Source organism: Capricornis sumatraensis, chromosome 5 (genome assembly GCF_032405125.1).
Source record: "Capricornis sumatraensis isolate serow.1 chromosome 5, serow.2, whole genome shotgun sequence".
NCBI classification, from domain to species: Eukaryota; Metazoa; Chordata; class Mammalia; order Artiodactyla; family Bovidae; genus Capricornis; species Capricornis sumatraensis.
In genome coordinates, this window is record NC_091073.1 from 51,831,251 (window position 1) to 51,850,979 (window position 19,729).

General features: G+C 44.9%; 1 protein-coding gene across 4 annotated transcripts in view; it reads right to left on the reverse strand.

The window, feature by feature from the left end:
- Window positions 1–17,886, reverse strand: part of ATXN7L1 (ataxin 7 like 1) — a 255,392-nt gene extending 237,506 nt beyond the window's left edge. For all 4 annotated transcript variants that reach the window (XM_068972931.1, XM_068972930.1, XM_068972929.1 and 1 more), the window contains exons 1-2: window positions 17,706–17,886; window positions 17,117–17,185 (exon numbers count right to left, since the gene is read on the reverse strand). In XM_068972931.1, coding sequence (XP_068829032.1) covers window positions 17,117–17,185; window positions 17,706–17,886 — 250 coding nt within the window. The remainder of the gene's footprint in view (window positions 1–17,116; window positions 17,186–17,705) is intronic.
- Window positions 17,887–19,729: the final 1,843 nt, after the last annotated feature.

Below are 19,729 nucleotides of genomic sequence, written 5' to 3' on the forward strand. Positions count from 1 at the left end.
ACTTACATCAGATCAACACTTGCTGTCAATTTCAAACTTAGGTTGGCCAGGGGAATAAGATTTTAGCAAAAATCAACAAAAGCATTCTGTGAGAATCAACTGATGATATGAAATTTACCGTAAAGAGTATTAAATATGGTATGATTTTTAAACTGTATGCTAAACACCCTTTTTTCAGTAAAATGTATAATAAACCTATACATGTACACGTGCAAATTTGTTTAGAGAGTGAGCTGTTAAGCATTTACTAGCACAACATTGATTGTGATAGAAAAGAATTTCCTGAGTAACTTCCAGAGCAGTGAGACCTAACAGAGAGAGTGACCCTACTCCCAGAACAATGAATAGCAACACATACACAAACATTACCAAACAAAAAAGGCACCTGTTTCCTTGAAATGCCATTAAAAAAAATGGAATTATACAGGGTACCATGTAGGTGTGCTATTGGAATATATTATGAACTGTTTCTCTTTCGTGTTAAAGGCAGATACAGGATTCATCCTAACTCCTTTTTCTAAAAATGACTTTCTGGGGGAACTCACAGCCCTCACTAGGTCTAGCCATTCTAGCCATCTGTGATGAAGCACTCAGCCTTTCACTCACTCATTCCTCAAACACTAACTGGCCTCCAATTACACATCCTCACCGTGCTCTAGATAGACACACAGACCAAAGAGTCTCTGCCCCCAAGTTAAAGGTCGTGCAGGCCGCAGACTGATAAAACCTCTTCCTTCCCTGGGCTCCGTGCATTCAAGCCACATTCACAAAGTGAATGAATTCCACATTTCAGTCCTGAGTTCCTGGAGGTCAGGGGCCAGGGCTAGCGCACCTGTGCTTTCTGCATGCCTCCCCCCACCCCCGCCCCCCACCCAGTGCCTGGGTGGTTGGTCACTTTCGAGGGAATAGATGCTATAGGAAGATACAGAACCTGAGGAGCATCACACAATTAACTTCAGCAGTTCACCTATCCCAGGCTAAATGCTGGACTCCTGCTGGAAGGTAGGAGAGGGATTATTTTAAATGCAATTATCCTCTTCCTTCCCCAAATTAAAGAAGAGGATCACTTGAGTGTGTGGGAAAATGTTTCTCAATGTTTTTAAACTCATACTCTACTGAGATGTGGTCACACTTTACTTCTGAACTTTGCACACAAAGCTTGCTCTATATATCTAGAATTTCCCATTGATTATGGGTTTTCATACTACACGTGCATCTTACTGAAATATGCCCAATTCTTGCCCTTGCTCCTCCCTAGCTCAAACCATGAATGATCAACTTCTTACTCTGAAAATTGGTAATTAGAGGGGAGAATGTAACTCTGCCTTTTTAGAAGGAACTTAATAGTTCATCTCTACTAATGACAAAGAGCTCTTCTTTATATATGAATGTCAGCCAGTAAATGTAGATCAGAACAACAAAATTTATTTTTTATTTTTTTGGCTGCATCATGCAGCTGACAGGATCTCGGTTCCCAGACCAGTGACTGAACCCACACCCTTGGCAATGGAAGTGTGGAGTTCTAACCACTGGACCACCAGGGAATTCCCAGAATGATAGAATTTGGAAATGACCACTCCACAACTCCCCAAGAAACAACTGATCCAGCAAGGATCATCAATGGAGGCCAAGATGGTTCTAAGAAATTTCTTTTTGGGGAACAGGGTTCTCAGTCGGTGCCAAAGCATCACCCACAGAATGGCATGCTAACTGTAGATAGAAAACATATCTTTGCAATAAAGAGAGGTGGTCACCACATTTCCAAGTGATCAATATCTAATACTGGACACCTGACATCATGGATCCCGGCTGAAATGTTCAATGAAGCGCTTAGAATCACCTGGACATATTTTTGCCAAAAATGTTGAGCCTAAATCTAAGACTTTAGCTCTAACTTCTGGTATGTAGGGTAACCAGATCATAGAAAAAGAAGGTAAATGAAACCATGAGGAAGTGATCAGACAGATCAGAATGGGAAGCAATTTAAACAGCAATGTTATATATACATATATATATACATACACACACATATACACAGAAATACACACATATGCATATATATATCTATACATATATACACAAACATCCATGGTGGGGGTACCACTCTAGATTTAAACTGACTAAAGAGGCATCAAAACCAAATGTAATTCATGAACCTTGATAGGATCCTGGATATATCTTTTAAAAATATATTCAGAAATAAAGCAACTATAAACTTTTTTTTTTATCGGGGGGGACAATAGGGGAAATTTGAATACAAACCAAATAGTAGATTCTATTAGGGGATTAACACTAGTTTTCTAACTGTGATTCTGGTATTATGATTATGTCAGAGAATGCTTTTATCTTTAGGAGATACATGCATGCGTGCTTCAGTCGTGTCTGACTCTGCGACCCCATGGACTGTAGCCCACCAGGCTCCTCTTTCGATGGGGTTCTCCAGGGAAGAATACTGGAGTGGGTTGCCATGCCCTCCTCCAGGGGATCTTCCAGACCCAGGGATCGAACCCACATCTCATTATGTTTCCTGAATTGGCAAGGAGGTTCTTTACCACTAGGGCCAGCCAGGAAGCCCTTAGGAGACACAAGCTGAAGTATTTAGGGTGAAATGTCAGGCTATCTGCAACTTACTTCCAAATGGTTCAGCAAGAACATACATACATATTTATGTAAGATGAGGCTCTGATAACTTAAGTAAGTAGCTCAAGGTTACACAATCAAATGTGTCAAGATGATAAATATTTAGAGGTGAAGTGTCATGATGTCAACAACTGATTTCCAAAGAGTACAGAAATATATATATATACACATATCTTTATAAAAAATCAGATTAAATGTGAACTGATTTTTTTAATTCTAAGGGATGCATTTGTGAATGCCCATAGTGCTATTATTTCAACTTTTTTCATACATGTGAAAATTTTTAATTGTAACATAAAGATGGTGGGGTAAAAAAGAAACAAGGGTGCAAGTGGTGGGGTTTACCACCAAATCTGAACCAAGAAACTTCATGCTGCTTAAAGGTGCTGATGAGCCAAACCACAGCACTCTTTCAGTGAATTTTCACCACTGACGCAGGACCCCATGGAGGATCCTGGGGCTGCAACACCCTATGCTGAGCTGAGCCTTTTTGCTCTTTGGAGCCACCTGAGCAGAAACTTCAGGAGGCTTGCTAGCTCTCGGAATTGTAACAGCGTCAAAAAATCAGGTGCTAAATCAAAGAGACTCACAGATCATCTCCAGACTGTTTCTAAAGAGGAAAATATAAATGTAGAGTTGTTTAAAGGATATAGAGCTTCAGTTTTATGAGATGACAAAAGTTCAGGGAATTAGTTGCAGGACAATGCAAATGTACTTAACACTCCTGAAAGTGAAAGTCACTCAATTGTATCCCACCCTTTGTGACCCAGTGGACAATACAGTCCATGGAATTCTCCAGGCCAGAATACTGGAGTGAGTAGCCATTCCCTTCTCCAGGGGATCTTCCCAATCCAGGAATCAAACCCAGGTCTCCTGCATTGCAGGTGGATTCTTTACCAGCTGAGCCACCAGAGAAGCCCAAGCATACTGGAGTAGGTAGCCTATCCCTTCTTCAGGAGATCTTCCCAACCCAGGAATCAAACCGGGTCTCCTGTAATGCCAGTGGATTCTTTACCAAATGAGCTATCAGGGAACTGTACCCTTAAAAATGATTAAACTGATAAATTTTATGTTATTTGCATTTTACCACATTAAAAAAAAAAAAGAAAAAAGAAATGAAAATGCAGATCTATCAAGACACATTCCTGAAAACCAAAGTGGATGTCTAGCTGAATTGTAGCACTCTTTTTAGTTGAAAACAACTCAGGGAAGAAAACGGGAAGATGTGGTTCCTTCTCCCTCACCTCCAAATCCACCAGATTATAATGAACGCAGTTGTGAAAATAATATATCAGGTGAGCAACAGAATGGCCACAAAGTGTAAGATGTAGGGGCTGAAGTGCACGATGGGTATGGCCAGCAGCACGGTATCCAGAAGCAGGGCAGGCAGCACAGCCTGTGAGGCTGGGAAAGCTTCTGCAGAAGGAATGAGGCCTGGGCCCTGCAGCAGGAAAGGGAGGCAAAGACCAAAGATGAGGACGAGGAAGGAAGGGGGCTGGTAAGGGGCAAACCACCTGTCAGGATTTGAAGGGACTGAGGCACAGGGGACCCAGAACACTGCATTAACTGCAGTCGATGGGGGAAGTGATGATAGGTTTTCACTCCAGGAACAACCTGATAAAATGTGACTTTTCGGGAGATTAATTTTGAATTGGTATGCTGGGAAGATGGAGACAGGGAGGCCAATTAAGCAGCTATTATAAAAACTGAGGCTTGCCTGGGGTGGGGGCAGAGGGAGTGGAGGGAATGGAGAGGGGTAGAGAACTGCTCCTACAGAGAGAGCAGGAGGGTGAGAGGAAGGGAGGGAGGGTCTTTCTCAAGACAGTGGCTAAGGGAAGATACAAAGAAAGCTCTGCACTTGCACTGTGTCTAGGGAGATTGGGGGTGCAGTGAGAACATCCATGAGGGGTTGTCCAATACAGCACACCAGAGGGGTGAGCAAGGAGCAGGGCGGGCTCCCACAGAGCAAACCCTGGAGGGAGGGGAAAGCCAGGACGGGGGGCCAGCAGGACAGATGCAAAAGTGGGCATCAACAAAACTTTGGAAAAGAAAATAAGGTGTCCCAAAAGCTTGAGGGCAGTCTATTATCTAATGAAATCCCTAATAATCTCATTTGGAAAGCAAACAGCCTCCCAGTCTAAGGCTGGATTATTCTATATTGGATTTGCACAAAACAGAGCCAGCTCTCTTTTTAAAGGTCTTCTGCCAGTAAGTGTTTGGTCTGAGCCTTTGAAAGTGGCAGGGCTCTCGAGTCCATTTGCCCTGCTTCTGCAAAAGATGGCGAGGAGGGACACAACGGTCAAGGTCAAGGGTGTAGTGCCAAAGAACAGAAGCCTGGAGTCTAAGGACAGGGCTCACCGGGCTGACGCTGGTGGGTGGGAAGAATGGAGCCAGCCTCACCCAAACATGCCTTGTTTTACTTTCCCGACATTTCCCTTTCTTCCTGACAGTCTGAAGCAGATTTTGTCATGTGGGAAAGGTCCTCCAGCCCACGAGCTCTTGGCCTCTCTGGGAGGATTGAAACACTGGCCAGCAGACCAAGTGACTGGGGCCCATGAAAGGTCACTTGAAACCCCACACTAATGAGGGAACTGAGTAGGAGGGACAGTGCTAAAGAGGAAACATGTAAAACCACCGAGAGAGAGAAACTCCAGTTCCCTCTAAGATCAGCCAGGGCCCCACTACCAAATGCAAAATGCCCTAGGTAATGGGGAGTAGCTGAAAGCCAGAATCACGGACCTGAACATCACCACGTGGCCCTGCCTGCATATGGGAGATGCATTCTGTGTCTCTCTCGGCCACTCCAGTCACAGACTCTTCTTTGTCACTGCCCCTCAGCCAGTCACAACTAGGGTGTCTCTATAGCTGAAGAAGGCAAAGGTCTTTCACACCCACTTAGCAGGTGCACTGCCCATCAAAAGGACACCTCTAACTGGCAGGCAGTGAAAAGGAGTCTCCATTCCATCATCCAAAGGAGCACATCCTTCGTGAAATTACTAACAATCCCAATGTCAAGAGGGAAACTGAAAAGCGGCAGAGAAAATGTTCAAAAGGAGGAAAAAAAGAGAGAGAAATCATCACTGTCGATAGATGCCCCTGGAGTTGCTTGGCAACCATCTTTGCTAACACCTTCTCCCAAAAAGGAACAGTTTGAGTCAGCTCCTGAGATATCCCCGAGGCCAGGGCTCTGACCATAGAGGCCCCAGAGCTGGGGCTTTGGGATGAAAAAGCATTTCACTGAGGGGAAGACCTGGGGCCCTATCAGCAGGCCACTGGCTCACACACATGAGGGGGAAGAAAAACATAACCATTTTGTTTAAAGATCATGCCTTTTGAGGCAGGGCTGGTACTAGAGTGAAGCAGGGCTGGTACTACGGTGAGGCAAGTGAGGTGCTCAGGCTGCAACATTTAAGGAGGCCCTTGCTCTGCACTCGCAGGAGCCTGTGTAAATGTGTGTCCTGGATGCCCTGCTGGCCTCACCTTAGTTCAAGCCCTGCTCCTAGAGCAACATTAGGACACAGTGCTTAAGAGTACTGTCTCTGGGGGACTTCCCTGGTGGTCTAGCGGTTAAGACCCTGTGCTTCCAAGGCAGGCGGTACAGGCTTGATCCCTGGTCAAGGAACAGATATCACATGGCATATGGTGCAGACAAAAATTAAAACAACAACAACAACAAACTACTGTCTCTGGAATCATCCTGTCTCTCAGTTCAAATCCTAGCTCTTCTTCCTCACTCTGTATCACCTTGGGTAAATCACTTAAGGTCTCTGAGCCTGTATCCTAACCTCTAACACGAGATTGATAACAGGAATTGTCTCACAGAATGTCATGAAGATTACATGAGAAAAATGCACATTTAGTTCTGCGTCTGGTATCTACTCAATAACCAGTAAATGGAAGCTAGGATTGTTACTTTTAAAAACACATAAGCATCATCATCAATTTTTAAAACATGTAAGCAGCTCCCCAGAATCCCTTAAACTGAGCCTATGGAAAACAAGTGTCTGGGAGTGGTCCTGGTGTCTCAGATTTTCAAGAGCTTCACAAAGAATTCTCAAGGCGGGCAGGGTCAAGTGCTACTTCCTGTAACCGAAGTTCAGTAATATCAGAGCCACCGGAGAAGCTTGTTAAAACGCACACTCCTATGCTCTAGGCCGAGTGCTTCTGATTCAGTGTCACTGCAATCTGGGATGCTAAGTTAAGTACCTAGGTGATTTCAACACAGGGTCCCCAAAATGGCTACACTTTGGAAAACTGAAACTGACTCACCCTTGAAAACTCACAGCACAGGAACATGGGTCCAACTCCTCTTGTTTTTATTCCTGGCATCCTTAAAGCACCAGGGATAAAATATTGACTAAAGATGCCCAGGGAGCCCAGGCACACTCCTGGAGCAGTAAGGATGCTATGTGCCCCTTGGCAGTGGCAGCTAGTGTAAGGCAAGGAAAAGGATCCAAGCGTCTGGTAAAAGTGACAACCATCATAACAAAAGCTTACATGACTGAGTACCTAATGTATGCCAGATAGTACTTCATGTATTTTCACATCAACCCTAAGAGCTGGTATTATTCCTGTTCTGAAAATGATGAAACTGAGGCTCAGAAAAGTTATCTTACTACACAGCTTGTAAGTGGCTAGGTTCAAATTTAAATAATGCTCCATGAAGCTTCTGAGCCTGCAACATCAACATATATTTGCAATAAAATATACCTAAAATCTTATCATTTTTAAGTGTTTGGTTCACTGTCACCACCATCAATCTATCAAAACGTTTTCATTTTTCCCACCTGGAACTCTATACCCATTAAACACAGATTCTCAGTAGAGAATTCCCCCTCCCTAGGCCCTGGTAGCCTTGTTCTCAATGTTCTCTACTCTTGTTCTCAATGAATTTAATTCTTTTAGGAACACTGCATAAGTGGAATCATACAGTATTTGCCCTTTTGTGGCCACTATGCTCTTAAAAAGAACTAGACACCACCTTGGCCTGACATGACCAAATTAAGCACATGTCTCAACCATCTTCCATACCCTGGTTAGTGTCATCAGTTTGGATGTCCTGTCTCCCCACCCCCAACCTGGGACTCCATGACCTATTGGAGTATTGGGGCAAGGCCACAGAGCTCCTCCACTCTCACCGTCCCCCAGCAGAAGGTGTCCTTGAACTGTTCATATTCAGAGAATCACAATCAGCTTCACAGAGCAGGTCTGCTGATAACTGCTTCTGTGTTCAAAGAGCCTGTCAGTGAGTCACTTTTATCTCTTCCTGGTGTTACTCTGTCCTGCCCTAGAGAGTATTTACTTGGTTTACTTTTTTCTTTAAGCACCCGATCCCTAAAATTGGCAAGCAGAATTACGTTACGAAACCACAGGTACAAGGATAAAGCATCCATACAGAAACAAAAGCTTTCCCCACAGTGGAATTCCAGCTTGACTTAGCGGCAACTGTATAGCCAAGACTAACACCGGAACGGTAACGGTCCTCGGCCTTTGCAGGAAGCACTTCCCTAGACTCTCATCACGAGTTCAAGTGCCTCCGGATCCAAACCCGGGTCCATTCGGCTGATGCAGCCAATCTGAGCTCTGCCACAGGAAGGAGTAAGAGAGCCAGCCAACCAGCATTAGCTGGGAGCCCTTCCTCGGCACAACATCGTACCAAGAATTTTAGGAGAGACACAAGGAAGTCAGCCCTTGACATTCAGTTTCTATAGTTTGGAAAAAGGTCAACCCGTTGACCAACCCTCTCCCTTTCCATTATGGCTACCTTCAATTACTGCAGGCATGATTAGATTCCCAGTGGTCAAGCCCTGGAGATTCTCCCATGGTCCCCAGGAGGCAAGACAGGTGTAGGGGCTCCCAAGAAGTGACCCACAACACTGGGGAAGGTAGATGCCTCTCCAGCCCTCTGCAAGGAGAGGGGCAGCCTCTCCTCAAGGTACTGCCGGCTTGGGGTAGGGACATACAGTTGTGGGCAGCTACTCCTCTGACCTTTCTGAAGTCGTCTGTCTTGCTCTCTGGCACAGGGGTATCCTCCAGCCTCACTTCCATGTCCTAGGATTTTCTCAGTGGTGCCGTGTCCACAAACAGCTGGTAGTTGTTCTCGAGAGGAGGGGTAAAGTTGGGAACGACCTACATCACCATCTTGGTGACGTCACTTCTGGGGCAGTCACTAAATGATCCGAGCTTCCAGGTGTGAACACTGGGCCACCTCCGGGGTTGTGGTCCTCGGGGAAAAAGATGTTGATGACGACAGGGTCTTGGTGTGTCTGCTGCTATCACTTTATGTCTACTTCCAAAAGATGTCATGAATGAAACAAAAGGTCGTGAATGAAAGGTTAGCCCGAAGGATATAAACACGATGCACACAGAAAACCAGGAAAAACCCAAATTTGTCTTTCTTAAACCACTTCTGGATTGGAGACAGCAGGCCCCTGTAAGCCACTGGCTTGAGTGAACACGGCCTTCTAGTCCTAAACAACACCACAGACCACTTGGCACGTGGGCCAGAGCCCTAAGGAATCAGATCCTCCTCTGCTCTCCCTATTTTCTAATCCTTAACATGGAAATACTGAAGCCAGCCGCTCTGCTCTCCATCATGTGCATCCCCATTTCAGACAAATCCCAGGGGTAATCAACTGCACAGAATGCCAGTTGTATTTCCAGCCTGACTTTAAATATAAACTGAAATCCTTAATGCTTCACCATGCTGCTTTTGACATCAGGGGCCCCCATACAATAAATGCCATTATTATCAGAATCGGTGGCTTGGGGTCTCCTCCACCCACAGTGAGGGAAGGCTGAGCCGAACCTGAATCTCAGTGTTATAACCATTTACTATGGACATGAAGTTTTGGAGGGGTCATCCTGGAAATTTGGAGGAAAGCTCTGTGAGGGGTGGAGTCTTCTCCATTTAGATGCTTCCAAATGTAGCCCCCTGCGGACAACAGTCACAGCTCCACACCTGCCTGCTGAGGATTCAGTAAGGCCGCCTCACTGGGAACTTGGGTCTAAGACATGGACAGATAGTAGCAGAACATTGCTGAGTCTGTTTCTCCTGTGTTCTTACCTTTCCAGCCTCACGTTACACCAGTGGTTCTCTTATCAGGGTGATTTGGCACCATCCCAGCCCACTCCTGGGATCTTTGGCAATGTCTGGAGACATTTTTGGCTTTTTCAACTCAGGGGAAGGAGAGGTTCCACTGGAATCCAGGGATAGAGGCTAAGGATGCTGCTAAACATCCAACAACATCCCAGGTCAGTGCTCTACCACAAAGAAGTAGAGTCCCTGCTGAGAAACTGTACCGCTCTCTGCTTCACTTTTGTCACACAAGTGACAGACTTTTTAGTTTCTAGAACATTCCATATTCTCTCACACTTTGGGCCTGCACACACATTGTTTCCTTTAAATCTGTCCTGCCCAGCTCTGCATATTCATTCTCCAGGTTTTAGCATAAATACCATTTCCTCAGGAATACACACCCTGAGCCCAGAACCTAAATTATGCTCGCCATTATACTTCCCAACGGTACCCCAATTTTCCCTTTCTGAGCACTCATCACGGTTGCCATGACTTTTTTTAACATTTGCCTTGGCTGCTAGGATGGGCACATCATGAGGGAGGGGCTCGTGCTCGTTCACGGCTGTCCCCCCAGGCCTAGCCTAGCGTCGGCCCAATGTCACTCGGTCTCAAAGGCATGACGGCAGCCAGGAGAGCAGAAGCAGATATTAAAAACTAACCAAGGGATTTCCCTGGTGGTTCAGTGGTTAAGAATCCACCTTCCAATGCAGGGAACGTGGGTCTGATCCCTAGTCGGGGAATGAATATCCTACATGCTGTGGGGCAACTCAGCCCATATGCCGCAACTATTAATACTGGGCCACACATAACTAGAGAGAAGTTCGCTCACTGCAACTACTGAGCCTGCGTGCTGCTAGGAAAAAGACCCCGTGCAACCCACAAAAGTCTTGCGTGCCACAACTATGACCTGATGCAACCAAAAATCAATACAAATCAACCAATAAATAAAAACGAAGCAAGACACCCAGAGGCTTAAACTACCCTCCCACTATGCTGTTGTTTACTCACTAAGTCGTGTCTGACTCTTTTGCAACCCCATGGACAGTAGCCAGCCAAGTTCCTCTGTCCATGAAATTCTCCAGGCAATACTAGAGTGGGTGGTATTTCCCTTCTCCAGGGGATCTTCCCAACCCAGGGATCAAACGCAGGTCTCCCGCATTGCAGGCAGATTCTTTAACCAGCTGAGCCACAAGGGAATACTGGAGTGGGTTGCCATTTCCTTCTCCAGGGGATCTTCCTGACCCAGGGATTAAACCCACATCTCCTGTATGGGCAGGCGAATTCTTTACCACTGAGTCACCAGGGAAGCCCCATCTTCCCACTATGCAGGCACAAAAGAGAGGCAGGCTGAACTGTCTCTGATGTGGACCGCTACCTAAGATACATGGAAATGGCAAGATACTACCCAATACTTATAGGATGTTATTAGCCACGTGGGTAAAGCAGGCAGGAAAAACTATCCATGTATCTACTTGAATGCACTTAGAGGATCTTGCAAAGGATACACAAGCAACTGGGGACAACGGTAAAAGACTTTCTTTTTCACTGCATATCCTTCTCAACATTGTAACATGTGAACATTATTGAAAAAATAAACTTTTGAATGAGAGACAGAAACAGTTTACATCTTCCAGCTATAAAGTGTCATTCCTTCCTGTAGACTGACATGATGAGAACCCAGCACAGGCTAACTGGGCTTAGGCAGCAAGATCACATGCAGTGTTTCAAAGTGTGCCCAACCTGCCTAACCTCCTATTTGGGGAAGAGCTAAAGCCACACTTTCTCCACAGAAGAACTCAAGTACATAGAAATACATGTATGTATAAAAAGATACTTATTTTAGAAGCTCCGTATTTTCAAAACTAGATGGTATTGAAAATGCCCTCTCTCAGCTTTGCCATCTTGGTCATGGCGCTCCCCCTTCTCTATCAGCTGGATGAAACTGTGAAGTTGATTCATTCCCCAAGTCTTCTCCTCCTTTACGTCTTTCCTCCCTGTCACATTGAGGCCACTCCACTTCTCCTATCCTTTCATCCCAAGCACTGGGCAAAAGAAGAGAGATGATAATGAAATGCCAAAGTGAACAAATGTTGCTGCTTATTAGCAAAAGGGGAGGAAGGTAGGCTTAATGGAGAAAGAAGTTGAAATTAATGGTGAAAATGAGGTTTATCAGTGTAATCTGTGGACTGGGTGTCTTCCCATTGCCTATTAGCATAGATAACAGAGTTGTCTGTATAATGATAAAGGGGACCAGTCCACAGTTTCCCATAAATCTCAACCACTTGTCGCTAGCTTCCCTGACTTGGATTCCAAGAACCCTTTGTTCTTATCAGGTCAGTTACCATCTTTTCTCTAATTTGCCCCCATCCAGCTATAACTGAAAAATTCTTAAACTTGAGTTGAACACACTCCCATGTTCCCTGCTTCCTCCTGTGCTCCAGCCTAACTCCACCAGCATTAGCAGAACACCAAACTCTCACAATCACAGCAAGATCTTACTGGCCCCAGAACAGTTTTCAGATTGGAAGCATTCCACAAGTTTACCTACATCAAATCAAAACACCTGGCAACACTGATGCACAGAAACACGCCTGAAGTAACGAAGGCAGCCCTCCAAAGGACCCAAACAATGATCCACTGAGGACTTGCTATCCTTCCTGATCAAACAACTCATTAATCATTTAAAAAATATTTTTTAAAACATCCTGGTCCCCAGAAAGAACTCTGAAAACTCTTCTCAGCCATAAGTCCCAAACTGCCAAAGTAATTTTTTCTAGCACTTGATAAAACTTATCAATGACTAGATATCAACTGTACTTCATCAAAAGCATGGATATCACAGAAATCAGCTTTCAAAAAATCTTCAGCTTTATAAAATTATGACAACATGGTTTACTCTAGAAATAAAATTTCTGATTGGGTATATCTATTCCATTCATCACTGGTTAGTTAAAAATCCTCATTAATTCTAATAACAAAATTTTCTAGAACTAGCTTCATTAATATATGATGATGATAATCTTAATAACATCTAAAAATTAAGAAAGGCACAAATTCATTAAGCATTTACTATGTGCTAAACTCTTTTGTATTGTCTCAGTTAATCCTCACAACATAACCCTGCTATTATCTCTGAACTTTTTGGGCAACTTGATGTATAGTTCAGGACATCGATCCATACATACCTGGTCCTTACTTATAAATGCACATTCTTTAAAAAATAAAAAGTTCAGGTGAGGCAATTAGAAAAGAGAGGCATCTTTCTAAATCACGAAGTTTTCCCTCAATTAGCTTAGAAAAATGTCTTCCAATAAATCTATGAAGCTAGAGAAAGAAAATTATTTTAAAAGGTTAGCTAGATGAATTGGCCTTCCTTGGAATTTCCTATCATAATGGCAGCTCACAGATTAGGCTAATAAGGTTTCTGGGACCCTCCTTTTGAGGAAATTGTAGCACTTCAGATCCAGGTCTATCCCCTCTCCACTATGGGGAACACATCACCCTGGGTTTTGGTCACAGACCCTTAGTTTTCTCAGTCTTAAAGTCCACACACCACTCACAAACTATTTGGAGGACAATTAGGCTTGTGTACGAGATGCAGTGATGTTTGGCACCAAGAGCTTATAAAAGAAGAAAATAAGTCCAGTATTTGTAGTATAAGATATTTCTAATGTGAAGGCTTGCTTTTTTTGTGTTGTTTAGTCACTAAGTTGTGTACGACTCTTTGCAACCCCACGGACAGTAGCCCATCAGCCTGCTGTCCGTGGGATTTCCCAGCCAAGAATACTGGAGTGAGTTGCCATTTCCTCCTCCAAGGGATCTTCCTGACCAAGGAATCGAACCCACATCTCCTGCACTGGCAGGTGAATTGTCTACCGTTAAACAGTCTGTGTAGTATGACTGCATCTCAAATGTAGGTACATTCAATAAAGGAACTTAAGTTCATAGGTCTCAGAGGGACCAGAGGAGATTTTAAAACCACTCCCTTACTTTACAAGAAACAGAGCAGGCCCAAACAAGGAAAGTGAGGTTCCCAAGGTCAGACACTGGAATTAGAAAGCAGATTCAAAGCCCTCTCTCCTGCTCCCTTCACCCTTCAGTCTCAATATAACCCCACATGACTACATTCAAGCACAGAAATAACTATGCCTTCTGAACCCAAGTGATGATCTGGCAAGGTTCAAAAGTATTTGCCAAAAAAAAAAAAAAGCATTTGCCAAATTCCTCTTGACATGATTGTAGCTAACTTTGGATAAACCGTAACATGAGCGTGAAGACTTTATTACAGAAATCTCAAATCATTCAGCTAACATTTCATACTGATATAGGTGGAGCTGAAGTAGAAAAAGATTCAAGGAATGGAGAAGGAACTATATTACAATAGTCAGGTTGTTCAAAAGTCTGCAAGTCCTTACTTCCTTCTGAAGCTGTGGCCAGATGGAGGCAGAAGATAAAATGATTCTTTTTTCATTTTTCCAGCCTGGCTTTTCCCTCAGAGTTTAGTCCATAAAAAATATCATATCACAATGTTCACAGCAGCATTATTCACAATAGTAAAGAGATGGAAACAAGCTAAATGTCTATTAACGGATGATAAACCAAACATGATATATACGTACAATGGAATATTATTCAGCCATAAAAAGGAGTGAAATTCTGATACATACTGCCTCATGAATAAACCATGAAAATATGATGCTAAGTGAAAGAAGATGGACACAAAGGGTCATATATTGCAAATATATAGTATCTAGAATAGGCAACTTCATAGAGACAGAAAATAGAATACAAGTTTCCAGGGCTTAGCCCCAGGGGAGGGGGAATAGGAAATTATTATATTAATATAATGGAAACAGGGTTTGTGGCTGAGATGATGAAAAAGCTCAGGAAATGAATAGTGTTGAGAGTTGTACAACACTGTGACTATACTTAGTATCACTTAATATACTTAGTATACTTACTAAGTGATTCTAAGTGATACTAAGTGTATACAGTATCACTGAATTGTGAGACTTTAAAATAGTTAAAATGATAAATTTTATATTTATTTTACAATAAAAAAATTCACATCAAAATCTGGATCATATACCTTCATTTCTTAATTGGAATTCCTAAATTCACCTATTAATTGTTATTAAAGCAGTCTCAAGACCTGCTTACTACTGATGACATCCTGGTCTTTCTATGTATGCTCACCACCTGGAGAAAAACAGTCACACCCAGGCCACACTGTGTCCTGCAGAGATCCATCCACAATCAGGTACCTGAGACTTCCCACTCAATGACTCCAGCAAGAAGGCCAATGGCAAGACGAAAGCAACCAGTGTTTCTGGGGACTTTGGCAACCAAATATCCTGATACCAAGTCTCAGCTAAACCTTTAAGCTCCTCACCACGGGAAGAAGAGACAGTTCATGTATATACATACACACACAATCTATCCATGAAGAAAATTGTGTGCGTATACAGGAAGTCCAGGAACTGATAACCCAGGCCTGCTCCACCAGGCCCACGAACAGAGATTTCAGCCCATACATGGCTATTTCGTAAACTGAGTAATCGCACAGTTACACTGAAAAGTGGGGCTCCGTAATACAAATACACATAATTAGAAGAGAAATCTTTGTATCTTTACAGGTGAAAGCAAGATATAAGCTTACATCTTTACAGATATAAGCAAGATGTACCACTTGTGGCTTCTAAGGAAAGGAGAGCTTTACATTTTTTTTTTTCCCCCTTAAAAGAATCTATTTCTCATGAGGCAAAGAGAATCTGAAAATAAGGGTCTTCTGAAATAGAAGCTTGGGGGAGGGTGCAGAATATTTTTGTGTGTTATAGTCATAATCTATCAACCAGGCCTAAGAGGTGCCAATTCTGGGCCATACCATGACCATTATTCAACTTTAAAGGTTTTCACAAGCTCATCTTTTCTGGAAACCTCTTCATTACCACTGGTCTAATAACTGAGTCCCATAAGTTTTTTAAAGGTGTCAAGAGTTTGTCTGTGAAGAAAAACAGTTTCCAGTGATACTTTCCAATGCCAACACACAAGGACACTGAGCACAAATAAGCTGCCACTTGTAAGAAGGCCACTTGACATCATTCCCTTGTGCATCCTAAAGACACATGTCAAGATCACACTAAGATATTTAGAGGCAAACATCTTTAGAATACGGTTTCATTTCCAATCAAAGTGCTTAATTAGCAGAAACATTATGCAAGAGAGCTGTCCTTGAATATGCATGCATTTTTAACCTCCATGTCATTTTTTTTCTGAAGCACAAACTCTCCTCTCACTGGATGGTCAGGAAACAATTAGGCACAGAAAACCAACTGTCTGAGGTGTGATCCACAAAACAAGTTCCATCTTTCCAAGCAGGTTTTGGCTGCCTATCAGGGTGACATCGCGTTTTATGAGGGAAACCATCCTTTGGCATCTAATGGCCTTTTTCTCCATTCATTTTGGATGAGCCAGGCTCCTATGGCCTAGTTATGGCTGAACACTTTCCACACTTCCCGCCAACCTCTTCTGCACCCCTGCACTTCCTCCTACCTCCAATTTCAGTCAAACACATTTACAAGACACCAGTTAGTAAATCACAATTCAACTGAACCCATCCATTCGTTCAAGAGAAGTGGTCTCTGGAGTTGCTCCATGTGAAGCCCATAGGCCACAGTTACATATGGTAGACTTGCAAACATGAACAGGCCATGATTTATTTATGATGACCATGTGTGTTTGATGCCCAGTTCCAGCAGGTTGTGGCTTCACTCACCTGCCTCTGTCTGGGATGACCTAGCTACTCACTGTGTTCCATTTTAGGTACTGTATTTCCACGCTGGGGAAACAGAGAGGGGTGACCGGCTGGAGGCTATATACACAGATGCCCCTGCTCACCACATTAGAATCTGTGACCAAATGTAAAGTGGGCCAAACGTAACTTGCTGCAAAGGTTTGCCATGTACCACGGTTTTTAGTGGAGAAATAGCTGCTAGGATGACTGACCACGTGGGGTTCATTAAACTGTTGTGTATTTACCCACAAGGAAGGCTGGGATACTTGTGAGTGGAGCCCTGCTCCTCATTTCAACAATTTCCACCCCCCACCATTTGGCAATAATGCTCCAAAGGCGAATAGCAGATATGTATCAGAAGGTCCAAATGTGGACTCCAGCTGAAGTGCAGGAAACTTCTGCCTTCAATAGTCTCGACCCCTCTACCCCCCAGTTGCATTTGTACTTTGAAAGAAGTTACCATGAAGCAGTAGTCACCTGGGCGTGCTCAATTTTTGACAAGCCTTAGTCACTCTGTACCCAGCAGAACAATTCACATTATAGTCGAAATCCTGTGAAGATTCTGCCACACATGCTAACACTAAAATGCCAGTAGCTCCACTTACCTTCTTTATTAAGCCTCATAACCTCCCTGCTTTTTCCACCCTCTTTTCCAGCCTCTTCTAAATCTACATCTGCAGATGAAAAAGAAAAGGAAAAAAGAAAATAAGGAAAAAAAGAGAGGAAAAAAAAGGGGGGGGAGGCAAAGTCAAGGGGGGAAGGGAGAGTGTTTATTTGCAAACAGATCGATATAAATACTGGATATGAAAATCTTTCAAAAATTGACAATGCAACATTTTCTCCCAAGTCCGGATTTCCATCCACCTGGCCCATATAGGTACCAAAAAAAAAAAAAAAACTATGCAAGCAGCAACAGAGTAGCCTTTTAAACGGATACACCGTGGGGCTGTGAAAGCCCACCCCGCGGGCTGCCACGGGGAGAGGGCACAGACAGACAGACAGACAGCTCTGGCAGCAGGGCCTCTCTCTGTGCACTGATGATCTGTCTCTGTGTGTATTTATTTAGAGAGAGGGAGAAGCATGGAGGACACCGGGGGCCACTCTCTCTCCACACACACACTTTTTCCCAGTGGCTCTAGGTGAATGGAAAGGTTACAGGGTAATAAAAGGAGGAGGAGGCGGTGGGGTTCTTACTGTCGGAGCAGTGTAATTTGGCGGCGTCGATCCAGGAGGACCAGGGTTTGCCCAGAAACGCCTCCGGACTGGGCACTTTGCGATCCAGTGTCGCCATTGCTCTTCCTTCTTGTTGCTTTTTCCCTGTTCCTTCGGCAGCAGCAGCCGAGAGACACGGGATTCGAGAACGCTCCGACGTCATCTTCGGAACGTTCCGACATTGAGTGTTCTGAAAGGGGGAGGGAGGGAGGGAGGGATGGGAGGAGGGAGGCGGAGGAGGAGGAGAGAGCCAGGAGGAGGAGCCGGCGTTCAGCGCCCTGCCGGGCTCGGCTCGGCTCTCGGCATCCACGGCCGCCAGGGGCAGCAGAGAGGCGCCCCGAGGCCCGGCGCCTGCACGCCTGCCGCCAGCACGCCCGCCGCCGGGGGCGGGGCTGAGCGCTGGGACCAGAGGATGCCGCGCGGGGCGTGAGGATGCTGCGGCTCCGCCGGCATCCGGCGCCCGCTAGCCGGGGTCCTAGGGGCCAGACACGCGAGAGAGGGTTGAGGGCGACCTGGGAGAGGCGCGACCTGGGGCCGTGGGAGGGGTGGTCTTCCCCGCAGAGTTGCGCTCCAGGACGGAAAGTTTTTGCGTGCGGCCCTTCCAGCGCGCCCTGCCCTCGCCAGTTCCTGTTGCCCACGGTGAGGCGCCCCCGAGAGGATCCCTGCCGCTTAGTGGAGAGGGGCCGAGCAACGCCCCTTCCCCGACGACCACCTCAAGGGAGGAGACCCCGGTGACCTCTCCTCCCAGCCACCACTCCCTCCACCTTTTCTTCTCTTGCTCGGTGGACCTTGGGTGGTGGAGGATTCTGCGGATGCCTTTTGGGAGCTGAGAGCAATGGGTATATGGAAGAGGTTCTAAAAAAAACAGGTGAGTTTGGAGCTAGAGGAGCTGCTTTTCCATCTCAGGCTGCGGGGCGTTGCAAAGCTCAAAACTCGGGGCCCCGCAGTGCGAGTCTCCGTCTCTCAGAGAACCACTGTGCACACTTTGCTCCACATCCACGGTAGTGGGAGTGAGGACTCACCCACTCTCCGAAGATGCTGCTTAGCGGACGAAGCCCCTGGAGCCGTTTCCAGCACTTCCTCCTTTGAGATGAGGGTCGCCTGGATTAGCGCAGGCAATAAGGGATCTGATTCTGGGGAGAATTCACTTGAGGCTTAACTGCTCTGGCCAGCTATTAATAGAGAGGAAGCGTTAAATTTCCTCTGGATTTTGGACATTTGATGCTTTCATTGAGATTCCCACCACTTCCTCCCTCCTCCCCCAGGGGTTGGCAGCAAAGGTGTTAAAAGGTTTTCTGGTATCTCTCATTAAAAATTTTTTTTTTCATTTTCTAGGAATTACCTAAAATATATGGACTCTACCCCACAATCGACATAGTTCCCTCTTTCCCCCCCGGCACCCTTTTAGTTCTCACAGACTATTTCTGCCCCGTGACTGAAGCTCACGGATTTGAAGTTTCTTTGTCATGAAGTCTGCTCTGGCTCTGTCATCTAATGTCCCTGCACTTGGCATCCTGTACGTCAAAGCCAGGATCAGGATGGGCGATGAAGGAGGAGCTTCCGGTTGATCTTCAGTTGTGATGTTTGTGTGAATGGGCTTGTTTTTGGTCAGACCCGAATAAATTTCATTTGCCTTTGCTCTCTTTGGAAGTGTTCCTACATAGGAACCACTAAATGGCTAAGGTGTCACGGAGTGGAGATTCTCATTTGAAGGACTGAGAGTGTTAGCAGATAATTTTTTTACTTACTGATCTCATATGTCAGACACCGTGCTTGGCATTTCCATCCATCCATACATCTTTTCAATAATTATTGCTTGTCATGGACTACCATCCCGAGCAGAGAAGGACAAGTGAGACCCAGGCTAGTTCTGGTGATGATGCAATCTGATGGTCTCTGTGGAAGAAGGAAGGTGTGAAACTTACCAGCTTCTTGGAAAAACAAGCCATGTACACAGTGACTGGCCAGGTCAGTGAGTGGTGTGGCCTCTCAGAGCAGTACCTATC